This window comes from Rhipicephalus microplus, unplaced genomic scaffold, assembly GCF_043290135.1.
Source record: "Rhipicephalus microplus isolate Deutch F79 unplaced genomic scaffold, USDA_Rmic scaffold_42, whole genome shotgun sequence".
Classification (NCBI taxonomy): Eukaryota; Metazoa; Arthropoda; class Arachnida; order Ixodida; family Ixodidae; genus Rhipicephalus; species Rhipicephalus microplus.
Window position 1 is genome coordinate 831680 of NW_027464615.1, and position 13741 is coordinate 845420.

Below are 13741 nucleotides of genomic sequence, written 5' to 3' on the forward strand. Positions count from 1 at the left end.
TATTTTACAAGTTGTCACTTCATTCCTACCGAAAGTCAAATCCTGCTACTACTCAAAGTACTTTCTGCTTCCTTTGAACGAAAAAAGAGAAGGCATTTGCATAGAGACATTATTTCAATTTTAAAAAGATATTGGGCAGGTTAGTTAGGTCTTGATAAATATGCCCATTTTTCCTTATTTGTCATGTATACCATTTGAATTCGATTCGAAATTATTGAATGAAAATCGCTATTCACTTCGAACCTAAATTTCATTATTCGCACAAGCCTAATTTTGTGGGCCACATCAACCTGTCAGCGTTAAATAAGCTGCTGCTGTGGAACCTTGATCTAGTGTGCACTAGATTTACACTGCTGCACGTTTTGTTGCTCTGATGCACCAATTAATTGCTTATCTACTGCACCAATTTCAGTCACTAGTGTTGTAGCCTCTTGTTTCTGCACTATCAGAGTTGCATATGGTTTTAGAAATACAATGAACACGTGCACATTTGCTCTAGGTGCATGCAGCTATCGCATCTCATGAGGCATTGTAAAAAAAACCAAAGCCGCTGGGGATGTAGGTTATGGTAATGTTTAGCTGCCATGGCACATTCGTGGAACCCAATGTAAAAAAAAGTTTTTTAGCATGGGGATGGTGGCGCACCTTCCAAGCAGTGTCATTGCGATGGAAGTGGTGGTCAGTTGGATGCTCAGCGGTTTTCGTGTCATGTGTGAAGTGGCTTTGGTTTTCCGACAAATCTCTTGCTGTAGTTACTGGTTTATGAAGTGTGGCTTGCTCACTATAATAATGTGTAGGTGACTGTAGTAGTGCTTAAGGGATACCTGCGCTTGCCATGCCTGTTAAATAGCACTTGCATTTTGCCAGCTGCAAGGAGTGATTGCCCTGCATGCTTTATGTTGAGTACACCTAGATGGGTCCACATAGCACTTATCAGGAGATCGCTGCATAGCCTTGTTGGCATTGCCTTTTTGGTACAGCAATGTGGCTATTTTGGAACTTTCTTTATTCATGTTATCTACTTTTATTTTTTTAGACTGTTAGATCCAGAGGAAAAACATTCTGCCACACTAGGGAGGTGCAATTGAGATGGTTCTTGTTTGTCTGTTAGGCCCGCTCTGCTTGTAGCAGGGGACAACACTCTTGCAAAGCTTGTTCTGGCTGGCATACAAGGCCACACATCTCAATTGCTTGCTCTGTTGCAGCCAAATGTTGCATGTACTTTTCACGACATGTGCGATTTATCACAGAAGGCATTTTATTGTTTAGTGTGCACTGCATGGTATAGTTTGAATGCTTCTCTCTTCATTTGGGTGTGCCCATTTTTGGTGGGAGAGAAGACAGCCTGCATGACCTTGTGCTTCTTGCATGTTTTTTTCTTTCTCCTCCTTGCACTCCTTTCCCTCCTTGCCACTGCCACCCTAGGACCCAAGCGGTCTGCCTTGCAAGCGATGCTGGCTTCGCTGTCGACACCCGGCACGGCCGCCGCTTCTTCCAACGAGGGCGGGCAGGGGGGCAACCCCCCCTTTGCCTTTGTGACGAACCCGCTGCCTCGCATCCCGGCTTTTTCGGCCCCCTCGGCCCCGCCTCCTGCGGTGCCGTCCTCCTCGGCCTCCCAGAACCTGTCCTCCACCTCCCCTTCGTCCACGACCTTCGGTATGGTGGCGTCGGGCGACATTGTCGTGAACGGACAGTTGGGGGGTCGGCAGCCCATCGCTGCGCGCATCGCCAGTTACAGCGCCTTTTTGGAAGAGGCCGACAACGCCGGTAGGTCTCGCTGGGTCTTCAACAGCATGGAGGAAAGAAAAAAAAATATCTAGGAGGGAGCAAGCCAGCTTCCTTTGATGCAGCCCTGACCAGTGTTGCGGTGTTTGTTGGTTGGAATTGGGACGCCACTGCCAAATTATTCCCCCAAATTGAGTAGAGGGAACTCTGGCGCTGCAATCATTTAGCCACCATGGGAATGATGGGTAGTGCACAAGTTTGCCCAGTTTTCGCGCTTGCGAGCTTCGAATGCACTTATGGCTTTGTTTATTGCCGTGTTTTGGTTTTGTTTCGAACAAAAGAACGACGGTTGTGAACTTTGTGACGCGATTTGAATTGGTGAGGCTAAAAAGTTGATGTGATTATGTGCAACTGCTGATCTTCGTCTCGTGACGAAGTGGCTCCAAGCCATGCGAAGCCAAACGAAGCCAAAAGAATGATCAGACAAATCCGTGTATCATTCCCATGCTGGCCGAAGCGCTGTGCCTTGCAGCTCTCGTAGACACTAGTGTGAGAGTTTCCTCTAGTGTATTCACAGGAAATTCTCTTGCTACAACAGACATAGCCAAAGCGATGCGAGAAATGATAGCGCTTGCTTATCACATGACGAAGGCCAGTTTCTCCCTTGAATTTTCGATGACTAGGCTTCAAGGTTGCCGCGTGACACTGCCGCCCATATTTTTCCTTCATTCTGCCCAACAGCCTCCTCTGGTGGGAGTGGTATATGAAAACTTTTTAACAGTGGCTTATTGAAGTTCTTCCAGTTGGAAGAAATGGTGTTGTGAATAATGCTGTGTGAGATGCAATTTTTTCAAGGGGAGATGTGGGTCAAAGCTTCAATTTTTGAGAAAGTCAATTTTGTATTTTGTTGCGTTTTGTATTCCTTCAAGCCTTATTCTTAATATGTTAAAAAATAAAAGCTGAGAATCAACTAGAAGTTATCGAAAAATACCAATAAAGCACTCGCGGTAGCTCGCAAAAGTGCGAAAATTACCCGATTGCACGCACGCGGCACTCCGTTCTGTGGCATCGCCGGCTCTTGAAATTTCGCGGGTATGTAGGCCTAACCCTCCCTTCCAAAAGCCCACTTCGGCAGTGTGGCATCCTCGCTTAAAATACAACAACAACAAAAAATTCTTTCCCCACTGCATTCCAACGTGGCAAGTCTGTCTTTTAAGTCACGTTACACGATTCCAGCACCGCCATTGGTTGCTAGCATTCGGACGTTCATCCGAGCGCTCTTTCTTCGTTTTCTTGTTTTTACAGAGACGGGATGGCAAAAACAACTGCCTGAGTTGCTTTTTCTCCGCCATGGGGCCGATGCATGCCGGCGAAAACGTGACTGTTGTTCACGTAAGTTGAGCACCAGTGTTCAAGGGAAGGCGCACCAAAGGCAAGCGGAGAGGTTCGTCTGCTGCTAGGCCTAGCCCCGGCAACGACGAAGCACCTGATTTGGATTATCCTACCTTCATCCATAGCGTCAATGACTTCGTCAGTGCTTCCGAAAGAGAAATTAAGATGTTCAACGACAAAAGCGAGCGTCAACGTGACAGCGGTAGCACATTTATTTGCGAGATTGACTTGATGCGGAACCTCGTCAGCGGTGCAGTATGCCCTAACTGCCGGCGGTGTGAGCTGTCTGTTCGAGAATCGGCATATAGACGAAAAGGACTGGCATTGTTTTTAGAACTTCATTGCTGAAATGACGCATGTGCTACAACTGTCGTTTCATCAACGTACATGCCGAACCGCGTGTCTGCGCCATGCAGTGAAAGAGAGGATACATATGTCAGCGGCAGCGCACGGGATAGTTTCGCCGTGAATGTGAAGTCAGTGGTCGCAGTGCGTGCAATCGGCATCGGATGTGATTAGCTTGTGCGGTTTTGCGTGATCCTTGGCGTTACAAAACCAGTGCATCATAAGACCTTCACGGCCATTGCTAAAAAAGTGCACACAGCCGCCATGAAAGTCGCCGCTGAAAACATCACACAAGCAAGACAGCTGACTGCCGAGGATGGCGAATCGTCAGATGTAGTCATGTTGGACGGAACATGGCAAAAACATGGAAAAGATTGGATTCCTGCACCACACTTTTGCAGTTCACGTTTCTTTCTGATGGGGACAGCAAAGCATATCCTGCTGTGTCAGAACTGAATTTGTATGTGAAGGTGTTCCTGTGTTAAGAGGAGGACTGCACGAATCATGTCGCCAAAACTTGGAACAGCTCTCCAAAAATTGAAGACACCAAGAGGGCAGAAGCTGAAGGACGCAACAATTCACAAGCTGCAAGGCTATTTTCACGTGGCAATCACAAGTAACCGAGGCAGTGTTTGCAACATGTATTGTGCTGTCTGGGCATCCTACTTACTCTTGCTCAAGGGATAGTGCCGGGAGTCACTATTTTTGCCCAGACGGTGATGTGTCTTGGTGCAAGCACTAGCGAGCACAAACACTGGGTGAACCAGCACCACCCCACACTCCCATCCTGACTCCTTCCCAAGGCAAGGCAATGCTGCCAGTCCACAAAAGACTGACAGAAGAAAAGCTGCTTCAGCGTTGCATGAAAGGACAGGCACAAAACGCAGCTGAATCGATCAACACCAAAATATGGCTCTCGTGCCCAAAAACAAAATTTGGGACAAGAACCGTGGTTGAAACAACGACAGCAATCGCTGTTCTTTGGTTCAACCGTGGGCACTCTGTGTTTGAGGAGGTGCTTCAAGAACTTGGAGTTCTCCCGTCTGAGGAATAGCTTTCTCTAAGCAAGGACACCAACAAGAGGCGCATTTTTAGCATGATGGCAAAGGTCACAGCCAAAGCAAATGTCCATCGTTACAGTACCGCAAAAAAAATCCCACTTAGAGGAGGCAGCTCGCAGGGACTATGAGGGTCCAACGTATGGTGCTGGATTCTTTTAAAACTGTGAACTCTTTCCAGAGAGCCTTGGTGACATTCTCTGTGAATTTTGTGCAGATCGGTTGCAGATATAGAATTAAACATGTTTTTTAACTTTCAAACCTGTTTTTCTCAGCTCCTCATTTTTCAGCATTTTTATAGTTGTAGCACTAAAATATGTACGCTTTATGAAGTCGGATTGCAACAAAACTTGGCATGCTTAATGTTTAACATGTCCTAAGTTCAAATAAGCAAATTTTAGAGGTCTACAAAGCATGAACAGCTAGATAGTTTCAAAAGCTTGTTCTTTGAGTATGGTAAAACTGAAACACGGCATTAGAATTTTTTCTAGGCCAGCACACATGTGTTACACGATGTTTCTTTGCTTTATTAAATTTCAATTCATTAAGAACATTTGCTATTTTTTAGAGCTTTCTTGTGCTTACTATTGTTGCCTAAGCTTGCGCAAAAAAGCATTGTTTTTTACAAACGCATGATCTATAAAAGTAACTAAATGAGCTATCAAAAAAGTGAAAGCATATTTGAAAAGAGGAGATCAAACTCTATAAACAGTGAAAGTTTCATTGAGCTGTCACAAATATTTGTAAAAAAGGTTTTTCAAGGAGCATCTCTCCTCAAGACAGTGCATTATATGCAATGTGGAAGATAATAATGCTGTGTGAGAGCCAATTTTTCTTAGTGCATTATATGAAATGGGGAAGAAAAGTGTAGTACGTGTCATTCGTAAAGCTGACAGTTCCGCGACATCAACATATGCAGTTGGGAGTAACTTGCACACAAATTGTGCCACTGTGACTGTGGTTCGAAGCTTCTGGTGAGATATTGATTGCAAGTGTTTCGACACATGAACACTGACTTTGGGTCATTTGGGTGCCTAGGTGTGCGTTAAGTTGGGCACTTGGGCAACTTCTTGAGCAGTGCACCAATTTGCTCGCTTTTCTGTTTTAAACACGTCATACACTTTCTTTGATTAATAACAGACCATAAACTTCTTGCTTTGTTACTTCGATGTGTAATTTTATTTTTTGCGTGTGTTGACAACATGCTAAAAATTCCAATCTATGGAGAACTATTTGCGACGCACTAACGAAAGTCTCCAGCTACAGTTTCTGGGAGAAGCAGTGTCAAGTTCACTGCATGAGTACTTAAGGGGAGACACTGGTCTGAAAATTTTTTTTTTTTTAATTTTCAGTATTTCCAGCTGAAATTTTAATACAATATGTATTTTTCACAGCTGAAAACAAATATGCAATTAGTTTTTTGCTATCACTTTTAGATTTTTAAATATTGACTGTTACATAAACTTGCATTCTGCCCAGCCTTTTGACATCTTCCTCATAAAATATTGCTACAAATTTGATATGACAGCATTCCATGAAGGCCAGGGAGTGCAACAAAACCGTCATTTTATTTTTAGCTTCATTGGTACCAGAGTTATGGCCTTAACGAGTATACTCATTAGAAATCAGAAACTGTTGCTTAAGTTTGTTGCTAATTAAATCACTATTGTAAATAAAAATATTACATTTTTTTGGCTTTCGTGCACTAATGAATTCATAAGCTTTCAAATGCTGCAAGAATTATAAAAATCCGACTGCTACATCAAAAGATACTGTGGGCAATGGCTTAGGGTGTGATGAAAAATGTTGTTTTGAGAAAACGAGAAAAGAAGTTTTTGAACATGCTGAGCACTTATATTTAACAAGAAAAGGTGTGAATCGGTGTATTAACCATGTTAGAAGCCACCAAGAATGTAATCATCATTCTCCTTGGTGCGCTTTCTTTTCATGGCATGCTTGAAGTTTTCAGCATGCTCATGCTTCTTCTCCGATGCCACTAGTCGGCGCCTGTCCTTTTCTGAGCATCTTTCAGCGGCCACAACGCTCTGCTGCAGGTGCAGCTCCTTCAATATGGCGGCATCTGCTTTCCCTTTGCCAGCGTTGAACCTTGCGACAGCTTCGGCCACAGCAGCTTCAATGGTGAAAAGCGATGAGTGTTTGTTTTTGGACACGAGCGACCAGATGACGGAGTGCAGGCTCTCGTTTGGGTTCTGTGTTCTGCCTCGCTGACAACGCTCCAGCAATTTCTTGTCAGAGAGGCGCGTGTAATAAATAGGCCACAAGGCATCAACCACATACTCCGGCAGGTTGTAGCGATGATTCGGAGGAGTCTCCTGCTTGGCAACAGCCTTGTTGTACTTGCACCATGACTCTTCACCAGTTGGGCAGTGAGAGTGCTGAGGGCTTGCATCAGTAGATGATACGTGATAAAAGGTTGCCCAGACAGCATCATTCATGGCCTCAATGCTTCCTTGGTTGCTTTGTAAAGCCCATCCATATTATGACGTGAGCTTTGTGACCAGCTCGCCTGTCAGTTTGCCCTTGCCGCCAAGGCTTAGCTTTTCTTCGGCTCTTTGTTTTTGCAGGAGGTTTCGAAGTGCTGTGCCCATGCGCTTATGCACATGGTTGACACAGTCCTCTTTTTCTATTGGCTAGAAGCCATATACCTGTGCCTCCTGCAGACTGTTGAAGGGCCGGCTGTCTCCATCACACAACATGGTTGTGTAGCGGAGCCCATGTCTCTCCAATGAGCGGCCAAATAAAATTTGTGCTGCTTCCACCTCCATTTGTCCTGGCTTACTGGAGGTATTCTTTTGGCAAGTGTGATCAGCTAGCCACTCGGTATACCTTGGGTTGTCCTCCTTCGGCCCTAGCTGGCAGCCCAAACAAAAGTTCGTTTGGACGACGAAGTCGAGCACATAACCCGTGAATAGTTCAATCATGGTCCCTACACAAATATGGGATGAGTGGCCCCTGGTAAGCCTAGTCCCATCAAAGGAAACGGCGATATTTCGAGGATTTCCATAGTTGAGTTCGGAATACATCGTCTTCACGGTGCTCGCGCAGTCGTCAATAACGCGCGTGGCATCCTTCTGCGCAGCAGGGTTCATTTTCGATTTCACATAATCCTGGTATGTCTTGGTGTGCAGGCCTCTCCGTGAAATATTTAGGGCGGAAAAAATATCGTTGAGCGTAGTTTGCCCGTTTCCTGTGCTCATTGCAGCGCGAACCGCGAGCACGATAATTTCGAAGGGGCCGTGCGCTGTGTCCCCCCCTGCTTTCGGTGATCTCCATACGGTCCTCAGTTTACCACACTCGTCACATGTGAGAACTAGTTTCGCGGCTATGCCATATTCGCGGTCTTCCTTGGAGATTCTGCCAGGCCCACCACACACACCGCACTTCATACACTGAAGAAGTTCGTTGACCAACTCTAAGCTAACGACGGTGAACGGCGTACCAGGTGTTGCGGCTCCATCCGAGTCTCGAAAAAAAGACCGCTTGCGTTTTGTGGCAGACTTCGATGAAAGATCTTGCAGAACATCGCTCGCACGACACTCGATGGCCACTTTTTCAGCGTCGGAAACCAGGGGAGTGTCGACGCGCACAGCTCTCGTGTGATCTTGGGACTCTGCTATCGCGTCCGCGATCACGGGTGCCGCGGCGGTGATAGCGCTGGCACAGCCTGCTTCTTCCGAGTTCTCGGCGGCAGAAGGTCTCGCTGGTGATAAGGTGCGGGCTCTCAAACGCCGTTTTCATCTTTTTCCGAACGCATGAGCACTCCGGAACTTCCGATGACCGCCTGCCATTGCACCGAATGCATGGCCGTTGTTAGGCCTCTACGCGAAATGGCGGCTTGCACGCCGCTGTCTAGCAGACGAATCCCTTCGCGTCCAATAGGTAACCGGGAACTGCCCCACGTGACAAAAACGCACCAATGATGTGCGAGTATTCAGTTTTTCTTTATGCGCGATAGCTGCGTTGTTGCTAGACGAAAAACGTTCTTCTGCTAAGAACAGATAATAGAAAAATGCGTCTTTAAAATGAGACCAAAATGGCCGCGCTACTTGGTGCGGTTCTCGCGCGCTGCGGCGTTGAATTCGACCGTTTTTGAGATGGTTTCGGAAGCGAAAATGGTCATCAAACTGACTTTGTGACCCAATAACTCGACAAATACGCATTACAGGGCTATAATATTTTAGGAACAGCTTCCTTAGACCTTAATGATTATGAAAAGAAATACTTCAAAAGTTGGTTTTCTGGAAAATTTTCGTCCTCCCATACCCGTGTCTCCCCTTAAAGGATGTCCATGGCTGCGTTCTGCAGTTGTAAGCTATTTCAACAGCTGAGCTGTTAAAGTGCTCAAGGAAGGCTTGAGCAAGGGTGCCTCTAATTTCATCAGTTTTTGTTGACAGTTCAGTGATTAGAAGTGATTACATTTCTGCCTCTAACAGCACCTAATGGTGTTTGCGGCATTGTCCTAATAACATAGTGTAAATTATCACACTGGGCGAATACGAGCCTTGAAATTTTTGTTTAGTCATCCCTTTCCATGCAAGAAAAGATGGGCCTCCCATCTTTGAGGCAGTATCCATGTTGTACCACATGGTGACAGCCATGACAAAACTATGCTTTGTTGTTTGCTCAGGTGCTGTTTTGAGGAGCCATGACATCTGATTTTTTATCATGATCTGTGTTATGTGGTTTAATGCCTGTGGTTTTGCGAACAAGCTGGTAAAATTTTAGGGTACTTGGTCGAGCACTTGAGTACTTTTCAATCGAATATGAACAAACGCACTAGTGGCCAAATAGGCAACACTGTCGCACCTGCGAGCCGTGGTGTAAAGTACAGGCACAATTGACCCTTTTCTTGTCTTTTCCTCTGAAAACTACCATTGGTTGACTGTATCATTAGCCCCATGAAGGCTGTGTAGAATATTATGCGAAACTTATCTAATAATCCTTTAGGTATATGTAATGCCCATTTGATGATGAGTGCAGCGGAATGCCTTTTAAAAAGCCTCTAAGCTGTTGTTTGTTCTCGTGCCCTGCAGGTCCACGGAGGCCACTGATGGGGGCACCGGGTGTGGACGAGGACGCCATCGATGCAACACTGGGCCTGGGGGAGCTGGCAGGCCTGACAGTCAACAACGAGGCAGAGTCCAGTTACGATGTGAGTGGGCCACATATATTTAACTTGTTCGTTTAAGTGAATATACAGTCGATGCCGGATATATCAAACTCGGATATATCGAAATATTGGTTAAATAAAAATTCCCTTGAATTTCCCATGCAAAAGTATGGGACCGGTGCACCCGCACACCGAACCCCCGCACAGCGGGACATTCACTATATCGAAAGCTGCGCTGCGCCGAAGCCCAAAAAGTGCATTTTTCCTAACAAATATTGATGTGTTTTCAGCCATCTTTTAATAAGTTATGATCCCTTTGCGTGCACAAGTCAGGAAGAAGCAGTATTATGCCGTTGCGCGTGGGCATAGTGTCTTTTCAAGAAGATCGATTGCCAAGGACACCAAAATGAGAATGCGAAGTGACTCTGCCATCACGTTGCAATGTTCGCATTTCCTTCCTTGTTTTCTAACGTACAATGGCACACGTGCCTAAAAAGCACTGCCTTTGAGATGTGGACACTCGTGACATATTTTGACATATTTTGAGTGTTTTCTGTTTTTAAATGCACGTCTCGGAGGCTACAGTTTTTCTAGCTTTTCGCATCAAAGCAACTGAAAGCAGCGGCTGCTACAAAGGCACAAGTGACATCCATATTGCCAACATGTCGACTGTGGAAACTCGACGTTGTCCTTTGCACCGTTTGGACTTGTGTAGTTCTTGCTTCGTTCCTGATAAATCCTGATTCGGATATTGAACTGAACATTGACCCGCACGTTGCGATAACATTTATTAGTTCGTGCAAATAGTGAATTTTAGGTTCCAAGCGAATTCGAAGGGAATAGTGATTTTGGTTGAATAATTTCGAATCGAATTCAGATAGAATATATGATGTATAAAAAAAATGGGTATATTTATTATGACCTAACCCGCACAATATTTTTTTAACTAGGCCTCTATGCAACAGTTTTTTATTCTTTTTTTTCCATTCAAAGGAAGTCGAAATAACTGAGAAGTAGCAGGATTGACTTTCATTAGGATGGAAGTGATAACCTGTAAAATACTTAGCATTATTCATTACAGCTAGAGTTATAAGCCCGCAAAACAAGCTTTTAAGCTTAAAAGATGATCAAACGATTTGAGGATAATATGTTCATTTAAGGGACTCTGCAACAATTTTTCAAGTTGCCATGGAATGGATTCACTAAAGAAGGTTATTGTTTTATGAATGAACCGCCGCAAAAATTTTTAGAATCTGTCCAGTATGAGCGGAGTTGCAAAGATTTGCTGCAGGCTGCAATTGCATTCTCTCTTCTCTTCCCGACGAAAGTGCTTGAAGGAAAGGCGGGAGGGATGGAGTAGGGAAAGAAAATGTGTCACGTGCGTGTTGTGACCTTGAGCAGTTTTTTTCTTTAATATGCAGCTTTCCAGTGCGATAGCGCATGTACTTGCGGACATGTCGCGGCCACCCTAGCGGCCCTAGTAGCGACCGAGCGCCCCATGCTCAAATCAGCCAATGGCTGATGCAATGGCTGTCACGAGCGATTTTCACATTGTGGCGTCATTTGCTGAGAGAAGAGAGTAATGTTTATCTGACTTTGGAGTGTAATATATGTGAAATAAATTATATTTTTTTCTTTCTTTTCTTCAATGAATAGCACTAGTGAAAGTGGGATCCCCGCAACAGTTTTTCAAGTTTCTTTATTTGCAGATTTCAGCCACGAAAGAGTCGTTCAGGAAAACGTGGAATGCCAAGTACACTCTCAGAAGGTCAGTTGCATTTTCTTTTTTTTTTTTTTTTTTGCTAGCAATTGCGTGTATCATGATCTATTGTCAGTGCCTCCTTTTTTTTTTTTGATGATTCGTCAGTTAAAGCAAGGACAACAATATTTTATTTGCAATAGGTGGGCATCCCAATTTATTCTTTGTTGAAAGATGTCTGCAGTGCCAAATCAGCCTAATAAGGGGCTGCGTTGCAAATGCATCATTTCCTTCAATAGTGCTCTTTTGGACTGCTGGTAATTCAACATTTTTAGCGACTACAATAGGTTGGTTAGAAAACAGGAATGGAAATGAATAAATAAGGGAGACTGCATACTCACTTGAACAATACTGTGTGTTCCCCACTGAAATTCATCTTATTCAAGGCTGAGACTTGATGCTACGTGTTAAGAATAATCATTGAACTTTGAATGCTTCATTACCAGTGGTACAAACGGAAAGTGATGCTTAAGAGGGCGGTATTTTTTCCCGTTTAATTCATGTTGTCATGCCATTTATGTTTATTTTATACCAAGGCAATTGGCTGCAATGGTAAAACAGAGCGAGCAGTCTGTATGACCAAAGCGTTGTTGTAATTGATGGATTCATCGGATTCTGGTCTTGTCCCTGTACACATGCTCCAGTGTACTGTACAATGTTCGCGCACATTCAACGACACCAGGTGGTCGAAATTTCCACAGCCCTCCGGAACGGCGTCCCTCATAATCGTGTTGTGGTTTCGGGATGTTAAATTCCAGAGGTTGTTATTTAGATATGCCGATTTACTTCACAACTCTCATTTTAGGGTAAACACTTCGACCCCGGGGTGCATCACGTTACATAAAAAAAAAAAAAAAAAAAAAAACACCTGCGCAACGCAGTAGAAAAATAATTGTGTGATTGAAATCTGCTCGCGAATATACATGCACTGTGCACAAGTTCTATTAAGACTGATCGAGAGTTAAACGAGTTTCAAGAAGCGGTGTCCACTTTTCGGAAGACTGGCAGTATGAGAAGTATAAGGGGTAGCGGCGTGGCCGCTGTGCTTGTGTTTTTCTTTTTGTATCTGCAAGAGCTAGAGCTGTGCTTTCAGATAAAAGCGCCATTCTTTGTAGTGCTCAGAGAGCTTTTGTATCTTCTATATGACAGTCTCTCAAATTGCATTCTCCTTCACTTCTAACCTTGCTTCGTCCTGTGTGTTGCTGCAGCCACTTTGACGGCGTACGTGCGTTGGCATTCCATCCTGTCGATTCAGTGCTCATTACGGCATCGGAGGACCACACGTTGAAACTTTGGAACTTGCAGAAGACAGTGCCCGCCAAGAAGTGAGTAGTAGTAAAGACTGTTGCAGTGTGTACTGCTGTGCGTTGGAATTTTTTTTTATTCACCTTTGATCATGAAAGGGACACTAAAGTCAACTATTAAGTTGACATTGATTGTTGTAATTGCGGTCCAAAAACCTAGTAGTGTTACTTTTGTGCCAAGGAAGAGCCTATTTTGAAATAAAATCACGTTTAGTGCTTCGCTTCGGTTTAGCGCACTTCAAATTACCGGCCTCAAGAAACGGACTGACCGAACACTCGCGTCACTGTTGTCGTACACAACGTTGCCCGACTTTACCGCGCTAGTAGCAGCATACCAAAAGCAGTGGGAGTCACAGGAGCAACAACGGCCATTGATCAATTTCCTGCCATTGGCTTCGCATTTGCAGACGCTTTTGTTTCAACTGCGCCCCGCTAAATGGCACCACCTGTCCCGTGTCACCACGGGAAAATTGAATTTTCGAACCACTTATGTTGTTCGCCATAGTAACGTGCGGCGCTTCTTTTTCCCATGAATTGAACAGAAACCAACAAGCAGCATTTTATTGTCTCTCTTGAAGCACTGAAGGTTCTTTATTTAGTGCAGTTACAGTCACCGACCGATTTTCCGGACTCCAAAAATTCGGACTTGTTGAATATTCCGGACTTCATAAATGCACCGTCAGGGATTCCATAGAGCTAATGCATTGTTTCGACCGATTTTTCGGGCGAATTTGCCCCTGAAAGTTCGATTTTTCGGACTAAATCGCTCGTTTTGTGCCACGCCCCAAGCCATTGTAAACGCCGCCATGTTGGATTTTTCGTCGGCTTGGCTAAGCTTGGTCTTCAGATGCCTTTCCTGCCTCCGAGATTGGAATGCGCACGCCATATTTTAAGTTTCGGAGGCCGTGTTTGCTTTTTAAAAGACGCGGTGATGGATGCCGTTTTTTCGTCTTCGGTCAGCACTATCGTCATCACATCGCACGGGGGGGAGGCGAAAGAAGGATTCTTTTATTGTTGTTGCAGCTTT

At 44.7% G+C, this 13741-nt stretch overlaps 1 protein-coding gene across 4 annotated transcripts in view; it reads left to right on the plus strand.

Moving 5' to 3' along the window:
• LOC119167346 (Connector of kinase to AP-1) overlaps window positions 1–13741 on the plus strand; it is a 114601-nt gene that overhangs the window by 80254 nt on the left and 20606 nt on the right. For 2 of the 4 annotated variants that reach the window (XM_037418811.2, XM_075884678.1), the window contains 4 exons: window positions 1426–1767; window positions 9575–9693; window positions 11361–11419; window positions 12619–12735. In XM_037418811.2, coding sequence (XP_037274708.2) covers window positions 1426–1767; window positions 9575–9693; window positions 11361–11419; window positions 12619–12735 — 637 coding nt within the window. The remainder of the gene's footprint in view (window positions 1–1425; window positions 1768–9574; window positions 9694–11360; window positions 11420–12618; window positions 12736–13741) is intronic. The other 2 variants (XM_075884679.1, XM_037418812.2) reach the window with 1 other exon arrangement.